This window comes from Lemur catta, chromosome 7 (genome assembly GCF_020740605.2).
Source record: "Lemur catta isolate mLemCat1 chromosome 7, mLemCat1.pri, whole genome shotgun sequence".
NCBI lineage: Eukaryota > Metazoa > Chordata > Mammalia > Primates > Lemuridae > Lemur > Lemur catta.
The window spans coordinates 102,238,734-102,259,541 of NC_059134.1; the positions used below are offsets into that span (position 1 = coordinate 102,238,734).

The 20,808-nt window shown below is 53.7% G+C and overlaps 1 protein-coding gene across 1 annotated transcript in view; it reads left to right on the top strand.

Annotated features, from left to right (window-relative positions):
* Positions 1 to 20,550, top strand: part of LOC123642792 (actin-42-like) — a 36,905-nt gene extending 16,355 nt beyond the window's left edge. Inside the window, exons 4-10 of the mRNA XM_045558214.1 lie at positions 6,261 to 6,389; positions 7,696 to 7,806; positions 11,269 to 11,353; positions 14,748 to 14,909; positions 16,492 to 16,680; positions 18,158 to 18,339; positions 19,731 to 20,550. Coding sequence (XP_045414170.1) covers positions 6,261 to 6,389; positions 7,696 to 7,806; positions 11,269 to 11,353; positions 14,748 to 14,909; positions 16,492 to 16,680; positions 18,158 to 18,339; positions 19,731 to 19,964 — 1,092 coding nt within the window. The 3' untranslated portion in view covers positions 19,965 to 20,550. The remainder of the gene's footprint in view (positions 1 to 6,260; positions 6,390 to 7,695; positions 7,807 to 11,268; positions 11,354 to 14,747; positions 14,910 to 16,491; positions 16,681 to 18,157; positions 18,340 to 19,730) is intronic.
* The last annotated feature ends 258 nt before the right edge of the window (positions 20,551 to 20,808 follow it).

The window sequence follows — 20,808 nt, forward strand, 5'->3', positions numbered from 1 at the left end:
CTGTCTGAGTGGCAGGGATTGTAGCTGGGACGGCCCTAGCAGGTCCCTGCGCCCAGGCTAGCTGCCCAGCTTGTGGCTTGGAGAGCGCAGGGCTCGGTGGTTAAGAGCTGGGGCTACTGGGCCAGGGAGACCCAGGTTCCAATATCAGTGCTGCCGCTTAGACGTGCATGACTCTGGGCAAGCGTGCCCTCGTGGCAAAGGTGTCTCTTTTGCATAGTGGGACTAACCAAAGCACATATCTCATAGATTTGGCTGGAAGGTTACATGAGATGGAAACTGCATGTTTAGAACAGTTTCTGGCCCATAGGGAGTGTTTAACAATGATGAAAATGACGGTGATGATGATGACAGTGACAGATATGTTAATTTCCTGTGGCTGCCGTAGCCAACAAAGACAAACCAGGTGGCCTGTAACAACAGAAATGTATCCCCTCACAGTTCTGGAGACTAGAAGCCAAGGTGTCAGCAGGTCCATCCTCCCTCCAAAGGCTCCAGGGGAGGATCCTTCCTGCCTCTTCCAGCTCCTGGGGCCCCAGTCCTTCCTTGGCGGCCTCTGTCTTCATGTGACCCTCTTTCGCTTCTGTCTCTAATCTCCCTCAGCTGCTTTCTTATAAGGACACCTGCCTTGAATTTAGGCCCACCTGGGTAAGCCAAGATACTCTCATCTAAAGAGTCTTAACTTAATCACGTGTTCAAAGACCCTTTATCCAAATAAGAGAGTCCAGGTGGACACAGCCTTCGGGAGGCCACCACCCAGCCACTGCAGTCACGTGAGGAACTTCATCTCAGCTCTCCCCCTCGCCCAGGGCCTGTCTCTGCCCGGAGCACGAGTTCGCTTAGGGAGGGTGCGCGGAGGGGCCTTTGCTGAGGGCGACGCTCTCCCCTCTCTCGGAGTCCACCCCGCACAGGCCTCGGCGAGCCCAGAGGGCGTGTGCTGGCCCGGCCATTCTCCGGGAGGAGGTCAGTGCTGCCACTGGGCGTAGAGACTAAGACACGGACTGTAAGACATGGCGGGCGCGGATCACTGTGGAACTTTAGTGACACGTGGTCCTGGCCCCATCCTGGGCCCACCAAGCGTGGTCTCTGACACAGGGGTGGGGTGGGGGGCAGCAAGCAGGAGGTGAACGAGCTTTCTGGATCATTTTGACGCATCCAGTTCACGCCAATGGTGGATCAGCGTCTGTGACGGCGGCTCTGGGGCCCACACCTAAGGCCACTTTGCAGGTGAGGAAGGAAGCTGAGGCCCAGAGGAGGCAGGACACCTGCAGGGGGGACAGCTAGGGAAGCCAGGGCTCACAACTTCCACCCCTGATTCCCCCCTCGGTGGCCTCTAGGTCACTCTGCAAACTCTTTCTGTTAAAGTCATCAGTTCTGCAGGCCCCACGGTGTCTGTTGCAGCTACTGAACTCTGCTGTTGTCCCACAAAAGCAGCCAGAGACACTAAGTGTGTTTGTTGGGGTTCTCCAGAGACATAGAACCTGTGTGGCACGTGTGTCTGTGGAGGGGGAGGTTTAGTTTAAGAGACCGGCTCCTGTGACTGTGGAGGCTGCAAGTGCAAATCTGCCCCGCAGGCAGTCAGGAGCCTCAGGGAAGAGCTGATGCCGGGCTCCTCCCTCCCTGGGGGTCCTCAGTCTTGTCGCTTAAGGCCTTCAGCTGCTTGGACGAGGCTCACCACACTATGTAGGGCATCTGCTCCACTCAAAGTCACCGATTTAAATGTTAGTCACAGCTAAAAAAGAAAAAATGCCTTCACAGAAACATCTAGGCTGATGTTTGGCCAGAAAACTCAGTGCCAGGGCTCAGCCAAGCTGGCACATAAACTTAACCATCATGGTGCCTAAACAGAGCAATGTGGCTGTGTTCTAATCCAACTTTTTTTTCGAGAACATTGACATTTGAACTGATTTAACTTTTAAGTGTAACAAAATAAGATTTTTGTTTTGATCTTTTTTCCCAACCAATTAAAAATGTAAACACCATTCTTAGATCCTGGGCTGTGCACAAAGGTGCAGACGTGGCCTGTGGTTTGCTCGCTCTACTGTGCGAGGCCAAGACTCGGGCCCACACGAGCCGGGCCTTGAGAATCCCACCGAAAGGGACCTGGACTATGGATCCTACAAACCTCTTACTCTCCTGTTCTGTGCGAGTTTGTTAGGGCCGCGTAACAAAGTGCCACTGACCGGGCAGCTGAAACAGCAGAAACGTGTCTTCTCACCATGGTGCAGGCTGGAAGGCTGAGAGATCGGCGGGTCGGCAGGTTCCTTCCGAGGCCTCTCTCCTTGGCCTGCAGACGGCCGCCTTCTCCCTGTGTCCTCATGGAGTCGTCCCTTTGTGTGTGTCCCTGTCCTAATCTCTTCTGATAAGGACCCCAGTCCTATTGAATTGGGACCCACCCTGGTGACTTCATTTTAAATTCGTTGCCTCTTTAAAGGCTCTACCTCCAAATACAGTCACATTCCAAGGTGCTGAGGGTTAGGGCTTCAACGTATGACTTTTTGGGAACATAGTTAATAATATTCCTTAAGCACTCATAAAAGGCATGCTCCCTTTAGGGAAGAAAGGGTGTGGGTTTTGCCCTGTTTGAACCCCAGCAAGTGATGGGGCTCTTCCCTGGATGCTGGCCATTCCCTCACTCTGTGGCTCCTCCTCGTCCCCCAGCCAGGTGGTCGCCCAGGGGCAGGTGGGCCCACCCTGTGGGTCCTGCCCGGAATTCAGAAGAGGCAGGGCTGAGGGCTGGGAGGAGGCAGGTACTGGGAATGGGTCCAGGCCACACCCAGGGAGCCAGTTTGGTGTGTCAACTGTTCTAGTTGAAATTGAGCCACTGAGCTTCGGAAGAACCACCCCAAACCCCACAAACAAAGCCTTTGTGGCTAGTGATGGCTGCGGCTTCCAGTCCCACGGAGGCCCCAGAGCCGCGGGGCAGCGTGAGGGCAGGAGAAAGGGGGCAGGGAGAGCGCATGGCTTTCTCCGCCCACAGGCCTTGGCTGGGTGCGAGACCAGGCGCCTTGCCCGGGAGTGTCCCCACATCTCTTCAGGCGCCTCCCGACTCACAACAGACAGACTCAACCTTACCCAGGACAACTTCAGTCCGGTGCCCTCAGAAGCCAGCGGAATGTTCCTTGTGTCGGCCCTGCCTTCCTCCTGCCGTGTCTCCCAGAGGCAGGAGCTTAGCCCAAGGCCCTCAGCCCTCTGTGCCCCTCGAGTTTCAGCACAAAGGTGTCTGTTCCTCCTCTCTTATTGGCTCTTTCCGAACCTCCGTTTCTCCTTTCAGGACTCCCTCCCAGCCCCGACAGGACAGAAGCGTGTTCCCTCCGCACCACTCCCACCTCCTGTTCGGGCTTAATCCCACAGTTTGGCGGGGGAGGGAGCATAAGCTGGGAGGGGTGGCCGGGGCGACGTCTCCCAGTTGTGACTGTGCTGGTGTGTCAGTGTCCTAGGACTGCCGCAGCGCATGCTGCTATCCGGTGGTTTAGGACAGCAGACATCTATTCTCCCACGGTTGTGGAGGCCCCAAGTCTGAAATCAAGCTGTCGGCAGGGCCACACTCCCTCCGAAGGGTCTAGGGCAGGACCCTTCCTGCCTCTTCCAGCTGTGGTGGCTCCAGGGATCCCTTGCCTTGTGGTCACATCCCTGCAACCTCTGCCTCATCGTCACACGGGCTTCTCTGCTTTTCCGTGTAGGTCTTGAATCTCCCTCTGCCTCTCTCTTAGAAGGACACTTGTCCTTGGATGTCAGGCCCACCCTAAACACTAGAGATCCTTCACTGAATCACACCTGCAAAGACCTTTTCTCCAGTGAAGCTCACATTCCCAGGTGGCGGGGGTTAGGACTGGGACACACCTTTTGGGGAGGTGACCATTCAGCCCCCACGGCTGGTTTCCACCCACTGTCCCTCAGCTCCACCTCGATCCCCCGCTGGGCTGACAACTCCCAGGCTCCCTTTTTTTTTTTTAAGACTAGTCAAGTGCAGTAGTGAGGAGGAGGGAAAGTAGTAGAATAAGGAGTTCAACCTGTAACTGTGAACAATCAAGTGAGATAACTCACTACCTTCAGACCAGCCGCCAAGCTCCCTTTTCAACCGCTTCCCATTAGGTGTTTTAAGTAGCAGACACTAGAGGCAGCAGGGAGGACGGGGGCGGGGAGGGGAGGTTGGGGGGACTGGGGGGCCGTGGGGGTGGGAGGCGGCAGGGCCTTCCCTCCTGCACTCCTGCTCCTCCCACGCAGACTGCAGCTCCATCCCCACAGGCCCTGCAGCAGGCCCTCCTAGCTCTGTGGGCCCCCTCGGAGCTCCTTGGTCTACAGCCCACCTCCTACCTGTGGGTCCCCACCCCAGCAGGGGGCTGCTGCCTGCGGTTCTACTCTCTGGCTTGCCTCAGCCCGCCTTGCGCCTTGCGTGCCCTTTCAAACTCCCAACGCTGTGATCAACTCCCTGCATCAATCCCTCTGTCCGAAATGTGGCATCTCTTTTCCTGATGGCTACAGTCATTTGTTGCAATGTGGGTCGCACTATGAAAACATTCCGTAGCCCCAGGGGAAAGAAAACATACATATTAACCATACCAGGAGTGGCACACAGGAAGCAGAGCTTGTATAGGACAGGTCACCTACATGGTGACACACCAGATCACAGCACAAGAAAAACCAAATTCTTCACCAGAATGAAATGAGTGACCAAGATGAATTATAAGAGCAGCAAACTGTCTAGCTGAACCACACAGAATGGGCTTTCAGCTGGGTCTGGTTTTCCATGAGACACTCCCCTGCCAGCCTCATGGGCTTGGGGACCGGCCCCTGGAGTAAGTTCCTGTCTCTGAGAGAGGTCACATTTCCTTCCAGACCTCAGCTCCACGGCCCCCTCCCCACGCACCGTGCAGTACCCTTAATTTCCCAAGTGGACGTGTCCCAGGCGTGGGGACTCAGGGTGTCCCTCGGGGCTCCCACCCACGCCCCATCCAGGGCTTCAGTCCAGCAGCCAAGATGGCAGTGAGACCCCCGGGGGGTGGTAAAGGCTTTGCCCTGAGTCACTTGGTCCCTTCTCGGCAGAGCAGCCACTCTGACCCGCGGGCGCCCAGCAACAGGACAACACGCCGAGAACTGCTCATCTCACCATTTCAAGCAGCAAGTTCAAACCAGGATACCTTTGCTGTCTCCACACCCTCACAATCATCCTTTGTTCCCCAGCCGTCCTCTGTCACATTCAGATGGGGTGGCCGAGAAACTTCAGGGGTGGTGGCAGCAGTGACGCTCCTTCACGTCACTGTGCCCTTGAGTTTATGAGATGTGTTCTCGTCAGTCGTCTCAATTCACTCCATCCCCAACAGTGCTGTGGCCAGGGACAAGGAGAGGTCACTGTCCCGTTTGACAGGGAGGTGGAGGCGAAGGGAGGGCCAGCGACTTGCCCGAGGTCTCACAGTTAGTGGTTCTCACCCCAAGTCCAAATCTCTTCTGCCAAAAGGACAAACTCCTAAGGCAGGAGAGGTCTGTGCGGTGCGCTGTGGCCACCTCCAGAGCCGGCCTCGCTGTGACTGCACAGCTCCAGCGTGCACCTTGGCACCGGCACCCTCAAGTCCTTCCCTAGACCGCACGGTGGCCTGGGCCAGCCCCCATCTCGCCTCCCTCGCTCCTGCACCCAGGCTCGGGATCGGATGGCAGCCTGGCAGCTCTGCTGGCTGCATCTGGCCGCCTTCCCACGCCTCTTATGCAGCCCCTTCCCTAAAACACCCTCGCACCTGCATCCTGGCTGGTGTCTGCTTCTCAGTGACCCAGAGTGACACACGAGCCAACTGATGAATTCCCTCTCATGACGGAATGAACAGTTTAACCTGCCATGAAGGTAGCCGGGTGTATCTTCCTAAAAGATAACAAACTGATTACATCGCAGACCCTTTCCCGGTCAACCCTCCGAAGCAGATGTGGTGCCTCTCTCCACACCTCTCCTTCCTCAGCAGCCTCTCCCCAGCCCTCAGTTTCCCCATCCACACAGTGGGCGAGATGAGTGTCCTAGCAGTGAGTCCCCAGGGACACGCTCACCTCGCGGGTCATGTGCTAAAGCCTCTTAGCGGCCATGCGTGAAATCGCGCACCGGGTTCGAGGATGTGTGGGTGCCCACGCTGTGACGGGAGCCTCCCCCACGGCCGGCACGGCCCACCAGCCACCGCTCGCTGTGTGCCCACGGACGAAGGCCGCGTGCGGGCGAGTCCAGCCTTCCCCCCACCCCCACCGCTCCTAAGAGCAGCTCTGTCCCGGCCTGTGTTTTTCAGAAAGTGCTGGTGGGTATGGAGGAGGAGGACCGCTTCATCGGGGACGAGGTTCAGAAGAAACGAGAGAAGCTCAACCTGCAATATCCCATTTCTCGGGGAACCGTCACTAACTGGGACGACATGGAAAAGGTAGGCCCAGCTTCGACGGGGAGGGACCTGCTCGCAGGTGAGCCGTGAGACGGGTACGACTGTTCCTCCCACACGCTCTGTCTAGGGGGATAAGGGGGTGACCGTTAGTGAGTCCTTACTCCCAAAGAGTAAGCAGTGATACGGATGAGCCTCTCAGTAACGCAAGGCTCTGACGAGGCCTCCGTGCACACGGACAGGCCGTGCACTGCCTTGAGGGTCTCCACGTCCTAGTCCTGGGGCTGCCGTAACAAGGACCGCAGGCTGGCGGCGTGCACAACAGACACTTGTTTCTCGCACTCCTGGAGGCTGGCCGTCCAGGATGTCAGCAGGGTTGGTTCTTTCTAGGGCCGGGGCAGTCTGAGCCAGGCCTCTCTCCTAGTTTCCGGCGTTTGCCGTCCATCTTGCTGTTCCTCAGCTGGCAGATGCCGCACCCGATCCCCGGCTCCGTCTTCAGACGGTATCTGCTCCGTGTGCACGTTTCCCCTCTTGATAGGGAGTCCAGTCATTGGATTAGGGATGCACCCTGCCCCACTGCACGCCCTTCACTGCTAATGACATCTGCAATAGCCCCATTCCCAAGTGAGGTCACATTCTGAGGTGCTGGGGGCCAAGACGTCCATGGGAGGACACAGGGAGGAGACGGCCGTCCGCAAGCCACGGAGCGCGGCCCCTGCGATGCCTCCATCTCGGGCTTGCGGCCCCCAGACTGCGAGACAATCAGCTCGTGCTGTTGGTGCCGCCTGTGATGCTGTCACGGCAGCCGCAGGAAACACACGCCAGGCTTTCTACACATGTCACAGCAGTTAACCCCACAGCCCCCACGAGGCAGGGACTATTGCTTGTTTTAAAGATGAGGAAACTGATTCATACAGGTCAAACCATGTGTCCAGGGCCCGCACCTGGCAGGGGGTAGAGCCACACATAGGAGCCCTGCCCCTGGGCCACTCCCACTCCTGCTGGGGTCCCGGGCTCACCCCTGCGGTCTGGTGGTCCTGTCAGTCCCCCCATCAGACCACGAGAGACTCTGAAAAGCTCTGGGCCCGTCTCTGTCCCACTTCCTGACTCCAGGCCTGGAGCACAAATGTTGGTCACGTGTCTTGTCCAAAGTCACGCTCTGCCTTCCCCGCGGCTTCCTCAGGTCAGGGCTGCCCTAGCTGTGACTCAGCGGTTGCAAATGCTATTCAAATACTGCTTTGTCAAATAAATAACATGACACAAATAAATAACATAGCATATAACCCTGCCCATTTGCAGAAGGCCACTGTGCCCTGGGGCCCGCTCACTCCGCGTCCCTCTCTCCTCCCAGATCTGGCATCACTCCTTCTACCAGGTGCTCCGCATCGCCCCGGAGCAGCACCCTGTGCTGGTGGCAGACCCGCCTCTAAATGCAACAGCCAACAAAGAGAAAGTGATGCAGGTACAGGGAGGTGGTGGGCTGGGGAGGAGGGAGGTCGGCTTCTGGTCTCCCCCCGAGGGTCAGTGTCACAGCCACCTCCGGGCCCCACCTTCTCTCTGCTCAGCAAGGTGAAGATGAAGGTGAGAGATGTCCCTTTGACATTCACACCAAGGATGGCGGCTGCTGCGGGGGAGCTCGCCGGGGGTTGGGTCCTGGCTGGGCACTGGTGCGAATGATTCCACTTAGGCCTCATGACCGGGTTCCTACGGGCAGGGGGACTATTAGCCTCTCTGTGCAGGGGCAGAGGTTGGAGCAGCTTAAGTGGCTTGGCTAAGGTCACGGGCAAGCCCTTGGTGGGCGAGCCCCTGGTTGACTCGTCTAGACCCCCGTGGTCTGCTCTGTGACTTTGTTCTCAGCCACTTGTCCTGCCGCACGTCCTCTGTGGAGGTCTGATTCTGATTTAAATCTCCCGAGTCTCTTCTCTGAGCCTGGCCCTGGGCCTGCCCACCAGGAGGGAGGTGGGGGATGTGACTGGGTTGGCCTGGATCGAACTGGATGGCGGAGCCTGTCCAGACAGGTGAAGAAAGGAGCGTGCGGGGTCCTCCTCGGGGCCGGAGCGGCAGCCAGGTGGGGGGTGGTGCTGCGGGAGCCGCTGCTGGCGGCCTGAGTTCCCGTTGCGTCATTAGGCTGCTCCTAATGAGGATGTTGATGAGCTAATTAAGCAAGCAGCAAGGTTCGACCACCTGGCCCAGAGCCCCTGGAGCTCAGCAGTGTGTCCCTCAGTGAGCAGTGACCCCAGGGGCAGGCCCAGGGCTCGAGGTACCACCTGCTCGCAGCAGAGGCCCACGCCATGGCCCAGAAACTGCACCCTGTCCACCACAGCGCAGGGGTGAGCCGCCGCCTCCCATGAATCAAAGCCCGAGCGGGCAGCAGATCCTCCTCTGCACGTGCAGTTAGATGGCAGAAGTGGGGCACAGCCAGGCCGCCCCAAGGGCACAGCAGGCCCCGCTTTGAGAACACTGAGTACCCACGAGGCCTTGGTGAGCTGAGCAGGATGAGTGAGGACAAGGGGACCCTCACCCCGTCAGCGTTCTCCCGAAAAACAGCCCTGGGGCGTGAATAGACACAGAGAAAGGGATTCGTTATGAGGAACTGGCTCATGCAATCGCGGAGCTGGCATGTGCCAGGCTCCGCAGCGAGCTGGAGACCCGAAGAGCTGACATTTCTGTCTGAGTCTGAAGGCCAGAAAAGGTTCACTTCCCGGCTCAAGTAAAAGGAGTCCCTCTCACTCAGGTCTGCTGTTTGCTGTAGTCGGGCCTTTGACTGAGTGGGCGAGCCCACCCCCCACGCTGGGAAGGGCGTCCGCTTTGCTCAGTCTGCTGATTCACACGTGAGTCTCCTCCGGAAATGCCCCGCAAGCACAGCCGGAGTAATGTCTGACCAGGTATCTGGGCACCCCGCGGCCCAGTCAAGTGGACACATGAAAGCAACCACTATGCAAACCACGGGGTGGTACCCAGGCTGTCTCCGGCACTTCCCCACCCCCAGCAGGCCCCCTGCCTGCCTCTCTGCCCTGCTTCTCTCCAAATTCACCCCTGATTGTATCAGGGTCCCAGCAGGAAACCAAAGTACGCTCACATGTGGCAATTCTGGTGGGAGTTTAATGAGATTATACACACAGGTGAGCGTTTTAGAAAAAGCAACACGAGAAGGTGCAGTGCACTGGGCCTCCTGGGGGAAGCCAGTGCCAGCCCTAAGCCTGACGGAGCAGCAGGTGGTGACCGGCCAGAGGAGGGGCTGTCACCCAGGCCCAGGCGCTGTGGCTTCAGAAGAAGGGGCCGGCAGGGAGGCAGCAGGAACATGAGCACCCCTCCCTCTCCCACTCCCGGGATCTGCTTCTGCGGCCCCTATGGCCAGAACTCACAGGCGGCCTGGGCACCTGGATCCCAGGGTGGGCAGCCTTGAGAAAGGAGGGGCTTCTGCAGGCAAAGGGGACAGCTGGCCACCTGCACCGGGCAGAAGGAAGGCCGCCTCGCAGAAGGAACGGGGCATTTTTGCGCCTGTGGCCCTGCCTTGACCTCTCCATCCTGCACACCCTCCCAGCAGGCCTCCCTTCCCTGCCCAACCACCAGGGCTCCCCAGGGACATGGAGCGGACTGTGAGGTGCAGGGCCGGTTTCCTCCCTGGAATCAGTCTGCATCACAGCAGGATTGGGGTGCCGTGTTCCAGGAGAGATGCCACTGCTGGGAGCAGCCCAGAGTACAGGGAAGGGCCTGGCCTGGCATTAGGACCTTAGAATCCCCAGCTCCGCCAGCACATGTGACCTTGGACCGATGACTTTTCCTTGCTGTGCCTCAGTTTTCTCATGAGAAGGGTAACAACAGTACCTCCTTGGTGACTGTGGTGAGGACAAAGTGTGTTAATGCCAGTACTAACTTGCAGGAATGCTTAGGATACATGGGGCATCCAGCAAATGCTGTCCCTTACTGTTCCAGGGCCTCAGTGTTCTCATCTTTAAAATGGGAGTTGGACCTCAGGAACCCTGAAGACCCTTCCGAGTTCTTTGACCCTCTGGCCCTGCCCTCAGCAGGCCAGCAGGAACCAACGCTGGTTCTTGTCTTTGTGTGTTTTAAGGGGACAGATCTTTGGTTTGATCACAAAACCTGCCCTCCCACCTAGAGGTCATGCCCCCTCCTCCATTAGGATCCAAATTCCGGGGGCACCCTTGAGAGGCGCAGCCTCAGAGATGCAGCGATGTGGGCCGCCCGCCCGCGCTGTCTGGCAGTGCTTTGTGCCCCTGGAGCCTCCCCACGCCTCACCTGCGTGTCTGTCACCTGTGCGCACACCCCAGTGTGGGGACCTTGCATACAGCTACCATGAGTAAGCATGAGCTAGTCTTAGTACGGACGTGCGTTTTCATTTCTCTGGGTAAATACCCAAGCCCACCGGGATTGCCACCCCCTGGAAGTAGGCTTAGCAATGCGTGTTATGAGTAGCTCGCTCAGTGGTGTCACCAGCCATGTGTAATGTTGTTTTGTAAAAACGCTGTCTTAGCCCAGTCCTCAGGGCTGGAGGCCGGTCAGTCCCTTTCCTGAGCAGCTGGTTAAGTCCACAATCCAACTGCTACCCCACCGAGCTCTCACACTCTCGGGCCACCATGAGCCTGCCCTAATCGTCCTGGGGCCAGGTACCGGACAACAAAATGTCTACGAGACCATGTTATGCCCTAATCTAATCCAAGTGTCCTCACAGTCCTAGGAGGTAGCTGGGAAGGGTGTGAGCCCATTTCACAGACTGAGAAACTGGGAATGTCCCGGAGCCAGTTAGGACAGAGCTGGCATGAGGAGGGTCATGCTTCTGAGCCCGTGTTCTGGATCTCTTTGGGGTGGGTGGGACTCTTGTTGCCTGGGTGATTAAGGAGAAACCCACCCCCTCCTCTGTCTGCCTGCCTGGCCGCCAGGGATTGCTAATGTTTTTCTGTAGATCCTGTTTGAGACCTTCAACATACCCGCCCTGTATATAGCCAACCAAGCAGTCCTGTCTATGTACGCCTCCGGCCAAACCTCCGGTGAGTAGCCCCGTGGAAGCCCCGTTCTTTCCAGCCCACACCCTCCCTGTCCCCCTGCCTGGTGACACCCCTCGTACGATAGGAGGCACTCCCCCACTGACGGGTAAGAAAAGGAAAGAAAGAACCGCAGAACCCACACTCTCCAGCCCCTTCCCCAACCGCTTCCCCTTTGACTCCTCTGGGTTAAACAATTCACTCTCAGATGTTAACAATCTGTCGAACTCATTTTTTTCCTTAACAGCTTTATTGAGGTGTAATTGACATACACTAAACTGCATGTGTTTAAGGTGCACAATCTGATAAGTTTTGACACACGGATATGCTCATGAAACCTTCACCACAGTCAAGATAATGAACATAACCACCACCCCTGAAAGTTCCCCTCGAACCCCACACTCTGCCCCACCAGCCTGTCCCCAGACAGCCACTACTCTGTCCCTGCAGATGAGTGTGCATTTGCTAGAATTCTGCGTAAGTAGAATCATAAAGTACGTACTCTTTCTGTGTCTCTTTTTTTCACTCAGCATAGTTATGTGGAGATTCATCTGTGCTACTGTTTGAATCCATAGTCCATTTTTTATTGCTGAGTAGTATTCCACTGTGCCAATGCATCATGCTGTGCTTATTCACCCATGAATGGGGCTATTACAAACAAAGCTACTGGGAAAATTCGTGTACAGTACAAGTCTTTGCATAGATACATGATTTTATTTCTTTGGGGTAAATACCTACAAATGACTGGGTCATAATGATCAGTGTATATTTAACTTTTTAAAAAATCTGCCAAACTAGTTGCCAAGGTGGTTACACCATTTTGCATTCCCACTAGACATGTGGGAAGGTTCTGGTTCCTCCACATATTTGCCAACACTTCGTATGGTCAGTCTTTTAATTTTAGCCATTCTAAATTCTAACAGGTGTGCTGTGTATCTCACTGTGGTTTGGATTCACGCTCCCCTAACAACTAGTGATGCTGAATGTTTTTCTTGTGTGTGTTTGCCATTCTCAGAGCTGCTACAGTGAAGTATCTGTTCAAATGTTTTGCCCAATAATTCATGGAGTTGTTCACCTTGGTGTTTTGAGGATTCTTTTTATATCCTGGACGCAAGTGTTTTATCAGGTGTGTTTTGCAGACATTTGTTCCCTGTCTGTGGCCTCAGTTTTCATTCCCCTCACAGTGTGTTTTGCGGAGCTGAAGCTTGTAATTCCCATGGAGTCCCATTTACCAATTTGTTTCTTTTTTTGTGTGTGAATCATGCTTTTGGTATCATATTTAAGAAATATATGCTGAACCAAAAGACTTTCTGGTATATTTTCTTCTAGGAGTTTCATAGATTTTAATTTTATATTCAGTTCTATGATCCATTTTGAATAAATTTTTGTATACGCAATAAGGTATAAATGAAGTGTGTGTGTGTGTGTAGAGAGAAAGATGTCCTACTGTTCCCACACTATTTATTGAAAAGACTACTTGTTCTTAATTGAATTGCTTTGCACATTTTGAAAATCAGTTGTCCATTTGAGTAGGTCTGTCTCTGTGCTTACTATCCTGTTCCATTAATCTATTTGTCTCATCTATTTTTCTGTAGGTTGATGCCACATTGCCTTGATTATAGAAGCTTTATAAAAAGTCTTGAAGTAATGTAATGTTAATGCTACCACTTTGGTCTCCTGTTTATGAAAATGCTTTGGCCATTTTAGGTCCTTTGCATTTCCATATGAATGTTAAAATCAGTCTGTCAATTCCTTAAAAGAAAAACTTCTTTGGGTTTTGATTGAAGTTGTTTTGAATGTATAGATCAATTTGGTGAGAACTGACATCTTGAAAATATTTAGTCTTCCAGCCAATGAATGTGGTATATCTGTTAGGTCTTCCTTTATTTTTCTTGATAACATTTTATAGTTTGCCATGCACAGGTCTTGCATCTCTTTTGTCAGATTTATCTCTAAGTGTGTCCTACATTTTGATGCTATTGTAAATAGTATTTTTATTTCAATTTCTGATTGTTCATTGCTATCATAGAAATATAATTGATTTTTGTATATTGATATTATATTCTGATACTCTAAACTCATTTATCAGTGCAGTAGATTTTTTGTAGATTTCATGAAGTTTACTACTTAGGCAGTCGTATTTTTTATAAATAAAGAAAATTTTTCTTCATTATTTCCGAACTGGATGCTTTTTATGGTTTTTTCTTGCCTGGTTGCACTGGCCAGATTCCTTAGCATGACAGTGAGTAGAGGAGGGGAGAACAGACATTTTTGTCTTGTTCTGATCTTAGAGGGAGATCATTCCGTCTTCAGCATCAGGTACTACAGTTGTTGTAGGTTTTTCACAGATGTCCTTTATCAATTGGAGGAGGTTACCTTGTATTCTTAGTTTGCTAAGAGTGGTTTCTTTTTAAATCAGGAATATTGGATTTTGTCAAATACATTTTCTGCATCTGCTGATAAGATCACATGCCTTCTCTCTTACTTCTTTAATATGGTGAATTACATTGATTTCTGAGCGGTAAAGCAACCTCGCATTCCGGAGCAAGACCCATTTGGTCATTATGTATTATCCTCTTTATATATTGTTGGATTCAATTTGCTAAACTTTTGTTCGGAGTTTGTTGTCTACATTGGTGAGCGATAGTGGCCTGTGGTCTCCTTTTCTCGTAGTGTCCCATCTCTCAGGGATGGCTGCGCGTTGTCGCCTCGTGTCCCGAATCTTGAAGGTAGACGGTGTCCTCTCTTTCACTTGTTTCAGATGTGGCAGGTGGGGGGCCATGCTCCCTATTCTGCATCCCAGCTGCAAGCGGAGTCCTCCTGACGCACAGGAGGCCCTCGTTTAAGCTCACAGTTCTGGGTAGTTAGACTCAACAGGTAAAGGCACCACCCACCCGGACTCCTACTCAGTCTGGGCGGCCCCAGAGGCTACTGCGCTGCACAGAGCGAGGCCCTGCCTTCCCCTTACACCACACCCTTGGGGCTGCACGAAGAGAGCTAGTTTGGCTCGCCAGCTAGAATGCAGCCTCCTGCACCACCCTCAGACTCTCCAGACACTCGGTGCCTGCCCCGGAATCCCAGTGTCCACATCAGTGCATGGAGTGCTTTAGGGAAAAAGTGTTAAGCTCATGGGATTCTTCCACTTCTTTCACCTCTTTGGCAACTACTGCTAATTCCTGCATGTCCTGGTTTAATAAGAAAACCTGCAGGCTTCTGTCCAAAACAGTTGGCCCTTTTTTCTAGCCTAGCACACCCCCCTCGGAGGATGAAACTTGCTCTTGAGGCCCTTCGCCTTCTCCTCCAAGCATTGCCCCGTCCACCTTCTCTTCTTGCAGACCCAATGCTTTATAAGGGATGTCATTCACCCGATGTTCTGACGCCAGCGTGTTATCTTATCTAGGAACGACTGTTGAATCTGGAGAAGGAATGACATACTTTGTGCCCATCGTTGACGGCTGTCCTTTGCATCAGTCGACCTTCCAGGTGGATGTAGCCGGCCAAGACCTAACCTTATACCTGTGTCAACTCTTGGCGGACAATGAGCAATTTTTGGTGGGCACAGGTAGGAAATTGCTATTCTTGCCCAGGTAAACTAGTCCCTGGGGTGTAACATCCTTCTTTGCTTGTTCAACCTATAGTCCTTGGTGTGTAAAGCTAAGGCTACTTGACTTTTATTCAAGTTCTAAAGCAACCCTATCTACATAGAGGGAAATTTAGTGCATTGATGACAAGGGTAATGATGATGGTGATGGTTATGATGACGATGGGCGAGTTAAGCTTTATAGAGAACTTACCTTATTCGATTGGGCCAAGTAAACATTTCACATATATTCTATCATTGCTTCTTGATGTAACCCTGTAAGAAGAAACAACTGTTTCCATTGCAAGAAGAGGCTTAGAAAAGTTAGGAGATTCGGGCAACATCCCATAAGCAGTAGGGTTAGCAGCTGGGATGTGAACCCGAGGGCGCCAGATGAGGCAATGCCTGTCCCACTTGTCACCGGTTCCTGGACTAGACCCCAGCCTGTGTCACCTGCAGGGCTCCCATTCCCAACAAGCCCATAATTCTGTGTTGGCTGTTTGGTCTTCCCAGGCGAGAGGTCTGTGTCAAAAACAAGCAAAATTGGGACCCTAAAGAATAACAGCAATTGGAGGAAAGGTGAGGATTGATTGGGACAAGGTCAAAGCATATTATCGATGCCTCCCACTCAGCAAGATCATTATGTGCATTATTTTCTCTCATTCTTACAACAGGCCTGAGAGTGATGATTAATCCCATTCTTGCAGAGGAGGAAAGGGAAATATAAGAGGATAATGGAGTTGCCTAAAGCCAGGAATTTGGTAAATGGCAGAGATGGGATTGGAACCCAGATTTGTCTCACCGAAGTCCCGACTAGGTGAAAAAAGGAAAATTTTCAGGGAATGTAGCGTCCCAGAGCCAGGGAGAGGGAAGGAGTGATTAACACCCTCCACTGCTGGAGGGCAAGGGGTCAGGAAAGGACTGAAGAGTGTCCCCAGGGTCTTGGAACTCGGGGGACAGAATAGACCCAGGTGAGAGCAGCTTAGGTGGAGCGAGGAAGGTAGAAGCCGGACGTCAGGGGGCTGGAGGGCAGGTGGGATTTCCAGGTGAGCAGTGCCAGGTGTTCCCTCTGGTCCACGCTCAAAAACAGTGGCAGACAAAATGTAAAACATAACACCAAAAGACACAGCTTAGTTTAAAACCTGTTGTCAGCTTCCCAGGAAGGGGAGGGGTAAAACCTTCCAGAGATTTCCAGGTGAGGGGCTTCAGTTGGCTGAGGGCAATTCCACAGAGCAGCGGGCAGCTGTGAGCGGTCAGCGGGTCAGAGAGTTGAGTCCAGCTGTCCAGCTGTGCAGCCCCTAAAACACGCCACGTACAGTAGTCTCAGCTTACAAACGCTGATGTGTCTGAGCCCTCGCATCCTAGTTGAGGACACCCCCATTCTACTGTTTGCTCCCACAAACTCGGGCCTCCACGCCTGGCCCAGATCAAGAGAAACTGGACAGTGAGACGAACATAGAAACAGCAGCCACCACGGTGCCATCCCATCCTGACCTCAAGGAGTTCTGGAGAACTCAGCTCTTTCCCACCCCGTCCTACCTGGCGCTTTTCCTGTGTCCCACAGCTGGCCGGGAGTGGGTCAGGGACGTGAAGGAGAAGTGTTGCTATGTGGCTTTGGACTTTGACAAGGAAAAGGTGAAAACCAACTTGCCTTCCTGCCAGCAGAAGTACCAGCTGCCCGACGGCCAGGAGATCACCCTGGGGCAGGAGCGCTTCCTCTGCCCCGAGGTGCTCTTCCAGACGGACCTCGTAGGTGAGTCCGCGGAGGGGACAGAAATTAGCCCAGACGGGGCGGTTGAGCTGTGAGCAAGAAGGGATGGGGGCAGCTGGGAGTGGACTCTGGTTTGAGCAGCAAATAGGTGCCCATTGCAAAAGCTCCTCTGCTATCAGCCATCACTTATTAAGCACCTACTGTATGCCTGCTGCTTTTCTGACCACTGCAGGTAAGTTATATCCTTGGATCCTTCCCCAAATCTCATGTTATCCCTTTTTACAAAGGAGAAAGCTCACTGAACAGTGTTAAATCATTTTCAAATGTGGTTAAGGGCTACACTGGACTGCACTTCTTCCCTCTCATAAGGTACCGTTTATACTCTGCCTACATACAGAATAACTTGAAATATAAAAATTAAGACAATTAAAACAGGAAAGTAACAACCCTAGATTGGGAGAGGGCTTTAAAAATGTGGCTGGCCCAGAGATTTTAAATGAACGTTGCGCTGACTGAACTCTCTGGCGGGCGAGGCAGAACAGGAACAATGACAGACCAGAGAACCCCGATTCACTGGGAAAATGACGTCTGCTGGGAAGTCATGGAAAACCAATATTCCCTGGAAGCAAATGCTTAAAGCATTTAATAATGTGTTACATTCACAAGGGACAAAGGGGGGAGTTCAGCCCGGGGAAGGAGCCACGTCCCGAGGACGAGGACCTGGTGAGCACGTGAGTGTTGTATGAGTTAGTGGGTTGGTCCTCGTCTTCCCCGTTAGAACATGCAGGGGACACTGTGGTCGTAAAGACCTGGCACGTGCACCAGAAATATCAAGGGGATCAACGGAGAAGTAATGGAAGTTCTTCGCTCACCCAGCCCCAGAACCACGACGCTCGAGGACATTCCTGCCAGCCCGTCCTCAACGCCTCCTGCGATTAGCTCCTCGTCCTTGGCCCAGGGCATTGGGCAGGTTTTCCCCAGAGATGAGCACATCGAGGCCCTGATAGGCACCACCTCCCCTCCCGGAAGCTCACAGTGTAGAACAGGAAAAAACACAGCACAAGCGTCTTTTAAGGGCTGTTCCTATTATACTTGAGTTGATCTATGTGGTCAGTTGACTCAAGGAAATGAATCAGAATCGTTTTTCAAAGGCCGCCTGAGCGTGGATGCTGCCTCTATAGAAATCTTTTTGTAAAATAACTGATACTAAGGTGTTAAAAATTAATAATTGTCAGTAACATTGGAATATAAATTCTTTCAGATGAGAGAGGAGAATTAATATTTATTTCTCCAGTCTTGAGCATTGAGTCCTGCAACGGGGCTGGCAGTCCATGCACTTACCTTGTTGAAACGCCAGGGGCCTTGTCATGCGAACGTTGCCCGCTGCCCACTGCCCTCGGAGCCACCTGAGACCGGGGATCGGGGGTCCCACCAGCCCAGCGCCCTCAGGGGGAAGGAGGAGCCGGGGCACAGCCCGCCTCTGGCCTCCAGAGTTCTTTCTCTCTGCCCATCCCAACAGGGAAAAACACCCTTGGCATCCACATGATGGCCTTCCAGAGCGTCACCTCCTGCAGGCCCACCCTCTGGAACATCCTCTTCAGCCACATGATATTGTCTGGAGGGACTGGCACCTGCCCCGGCCTGTGCTCCCGGATGAAGAGAGAACTATCTGGCCTGGTGTCCCCTGAACTCACCGTGAAGGTAAGGTTCTGCCACCCCCTCCTTGGGGGCTTCCCGAGTTCATTCTACAGATATTTCTAGAATGCCTTGGATGTGCTTGGCATGGTTCCCGCGCTTGGGGAAGCATCAATAAACAAAAGGGTCAACAGTCCTTGGGGCGTTTGTTCTAGTGGGGGAGGAAGCTGTAAGCAGGACAGGGGAACACGACGTGGCAGTAAGGCCACGTGGGAGGGGGTGTGAGCTGCGGGGGAGGCGCAGCCAAGGAGGGAGGGGCAGGGTTGGGGTGCTCAGTGCAGGGTGCTCAGAGTGGGTCTTCTCCCGGAGTGGCAGTGGGTAAATCCTTGAGGTGAGGGTGAGTGGGGTGGACGTCTGGGGAAGCGGGTCCAGGCAGGGCAGCAGCCTGTGCGGGGCCAGGAGCTTTCCTGGAGGAAAGGCAAGGAAGGGCCACTGGGGCGGCGTGAGCGAGGGCAGAGAAGCCGCGTGAGGCTTTCCCCCTGCAGGGGGCTGGAGACCCTCGGAAGGTTTGAGCAGCGGAGGAGCACGGTGCAGGTGGGCCCTGGAGGACAGCTTAGGTTCCATGTGGAGCATGGCTGGCTGGAGCTTGGGACTGTCTGGATGTGGCTGGCCGGTAGCAGGAGGGACGGGGTCACCCACCTACTCCCAGCTGAGCTCAGCAGCTGCCGCAGTCTCTTCTGGGTAACTAACAGTGTTCTTCGCCCCTTGGGGGCCCCACACCGAGGGCTGTCCCCAGCGTGCGCTCCCCTTCTCTGGCCTGCTCTCTGCCTGCCTCTGCCACTGCTGGCTCTCTGGGGGCAGGAGCTGCACGGCATCCCTTGTTTAGCTGGATCTGAGTCCTTCTAGTCTCACCAGCTGGCCCTCGAGCCAGCTGCAAGCTCTGTTCACCAACCGCGTGGCACTCTGTGGCATGGTCTGCTGCTGCGGGCTCCCAGGAGACCCTGGCCAGATGGACCCCAGCCTCCTCGGGCCTGTCCACCAGAGTCCTCTGCTGTCCTGTGCATCCCGCACGGGGGTGGGGGAGGAGCAGCCATCTCAGAGCTTTCCTCCCCATCTCTAGGCCGTCTCATTGCCATTGTCCCCTCTGCTTCTGCTGGCCAGCTCTGGAAGGGACACTCTGCAAGGCGACGTCCCCCAGGGTCCAGAGGCAGGAGGGATGGTCTCGCTCCCTTTTGCCCCCAGAGCCCCAGACGTCTCCGGAGGATTCTTTCACACACCACCCTCAACCCATCTGGGGTTTCAGGTTGGCTGCCGGCAGGGCCCTCCCAGAGAGAACTTTCTGGCGTGCGTGCGTCCTTGCTGTATCTTCTGCACCTGCTGAGACTCCCCCACCTGTCTGGCGCAGTGTTCCCCGCATTCTTCCCTCTTACTCCTTACTGTGTCCACTCCATTTGCAGACCAGGGTGACACGTGAAAATGAACACACCGCAACAATCCTTGCTCCAGAGCCACAGGGAAGCATCAGGAATCCTGTGGAAAGACAAAGGCATCAGCTGCTGTCACACAAAAATGTTCTCCAGAGCTTCCCACTCCCTAAGCCTTCAGCCCTCTGTATATACGTCATAAAAATCCACGTAATACTGGGAAGCTATGAGCCATTTCCTTCCTGCCTAAGTCTGCAGCCCTCATGATGTCACCTTACCTAGTACCACAGGCATTTATATAATGCTAGAAAATTGTCACCCCTCCCATCCTCTCTCTCTGGCATCTTCAGCTCTCCTCGCGTATTCTGTTTCTGGTATTCCTGTGTCAGCTCCCAGATCTCTCAAGGCTTTTATGAGTAAGGAACATTGGCTAAATCAGAATGGAAGGCCACTGCTTAGCCCAGTATGCAAAACGAATTAAAACTGAATATCGTACTTCTGTAAGTTTCTTGACCACATTGCAAAGGGGATCATCTCTTGGGCCATCTTTGTCCTGCCAGCATGTGGCTGGGCGTGCTTTGGTCCAAGCCCTTCCATCCTCTGAGTCCTCAAGGTGCCTCCACCGCCCCTACCCGCCCCAGTAAAACCTGCTTTATATGAAGCCCGATGGTAACACCCATTGCCTGTAACTTTGTTGTGATTTAGCTCTTCTCTGTCTCCTTTCTCTCCTGCCCGACCCATCTCTGGAAGGGGTAGGGAGGCGGGTCCACCTGTAACCATCCATAAAGCTCATTGAATTGTTCCCCTAAAGAAGGGAAGGTCTCTCCCCTCAGATGATCCCATCCGCCTTGAGAGAACAATGCGTTCCAATGGGGCCAACTTTTCAAATAATTGTTTCTTCCAACAACCTAAACCGCGCTGTGATGAATGTTCTTGAGCAAAAATTGTGGCCATTATATCCTCTTATCTTTTTAGAGTAGTTTTCCCCCCTTAGAATCCATTTCTAGGTGTGGATTTTCACAGCCAGAAACGCATGCACAATTAGAAGCTTTTTGAACATCGGGGCAGGTTGCCCGTGGAAACATCTGGCCTCTCAATGCATCCCGGTGGG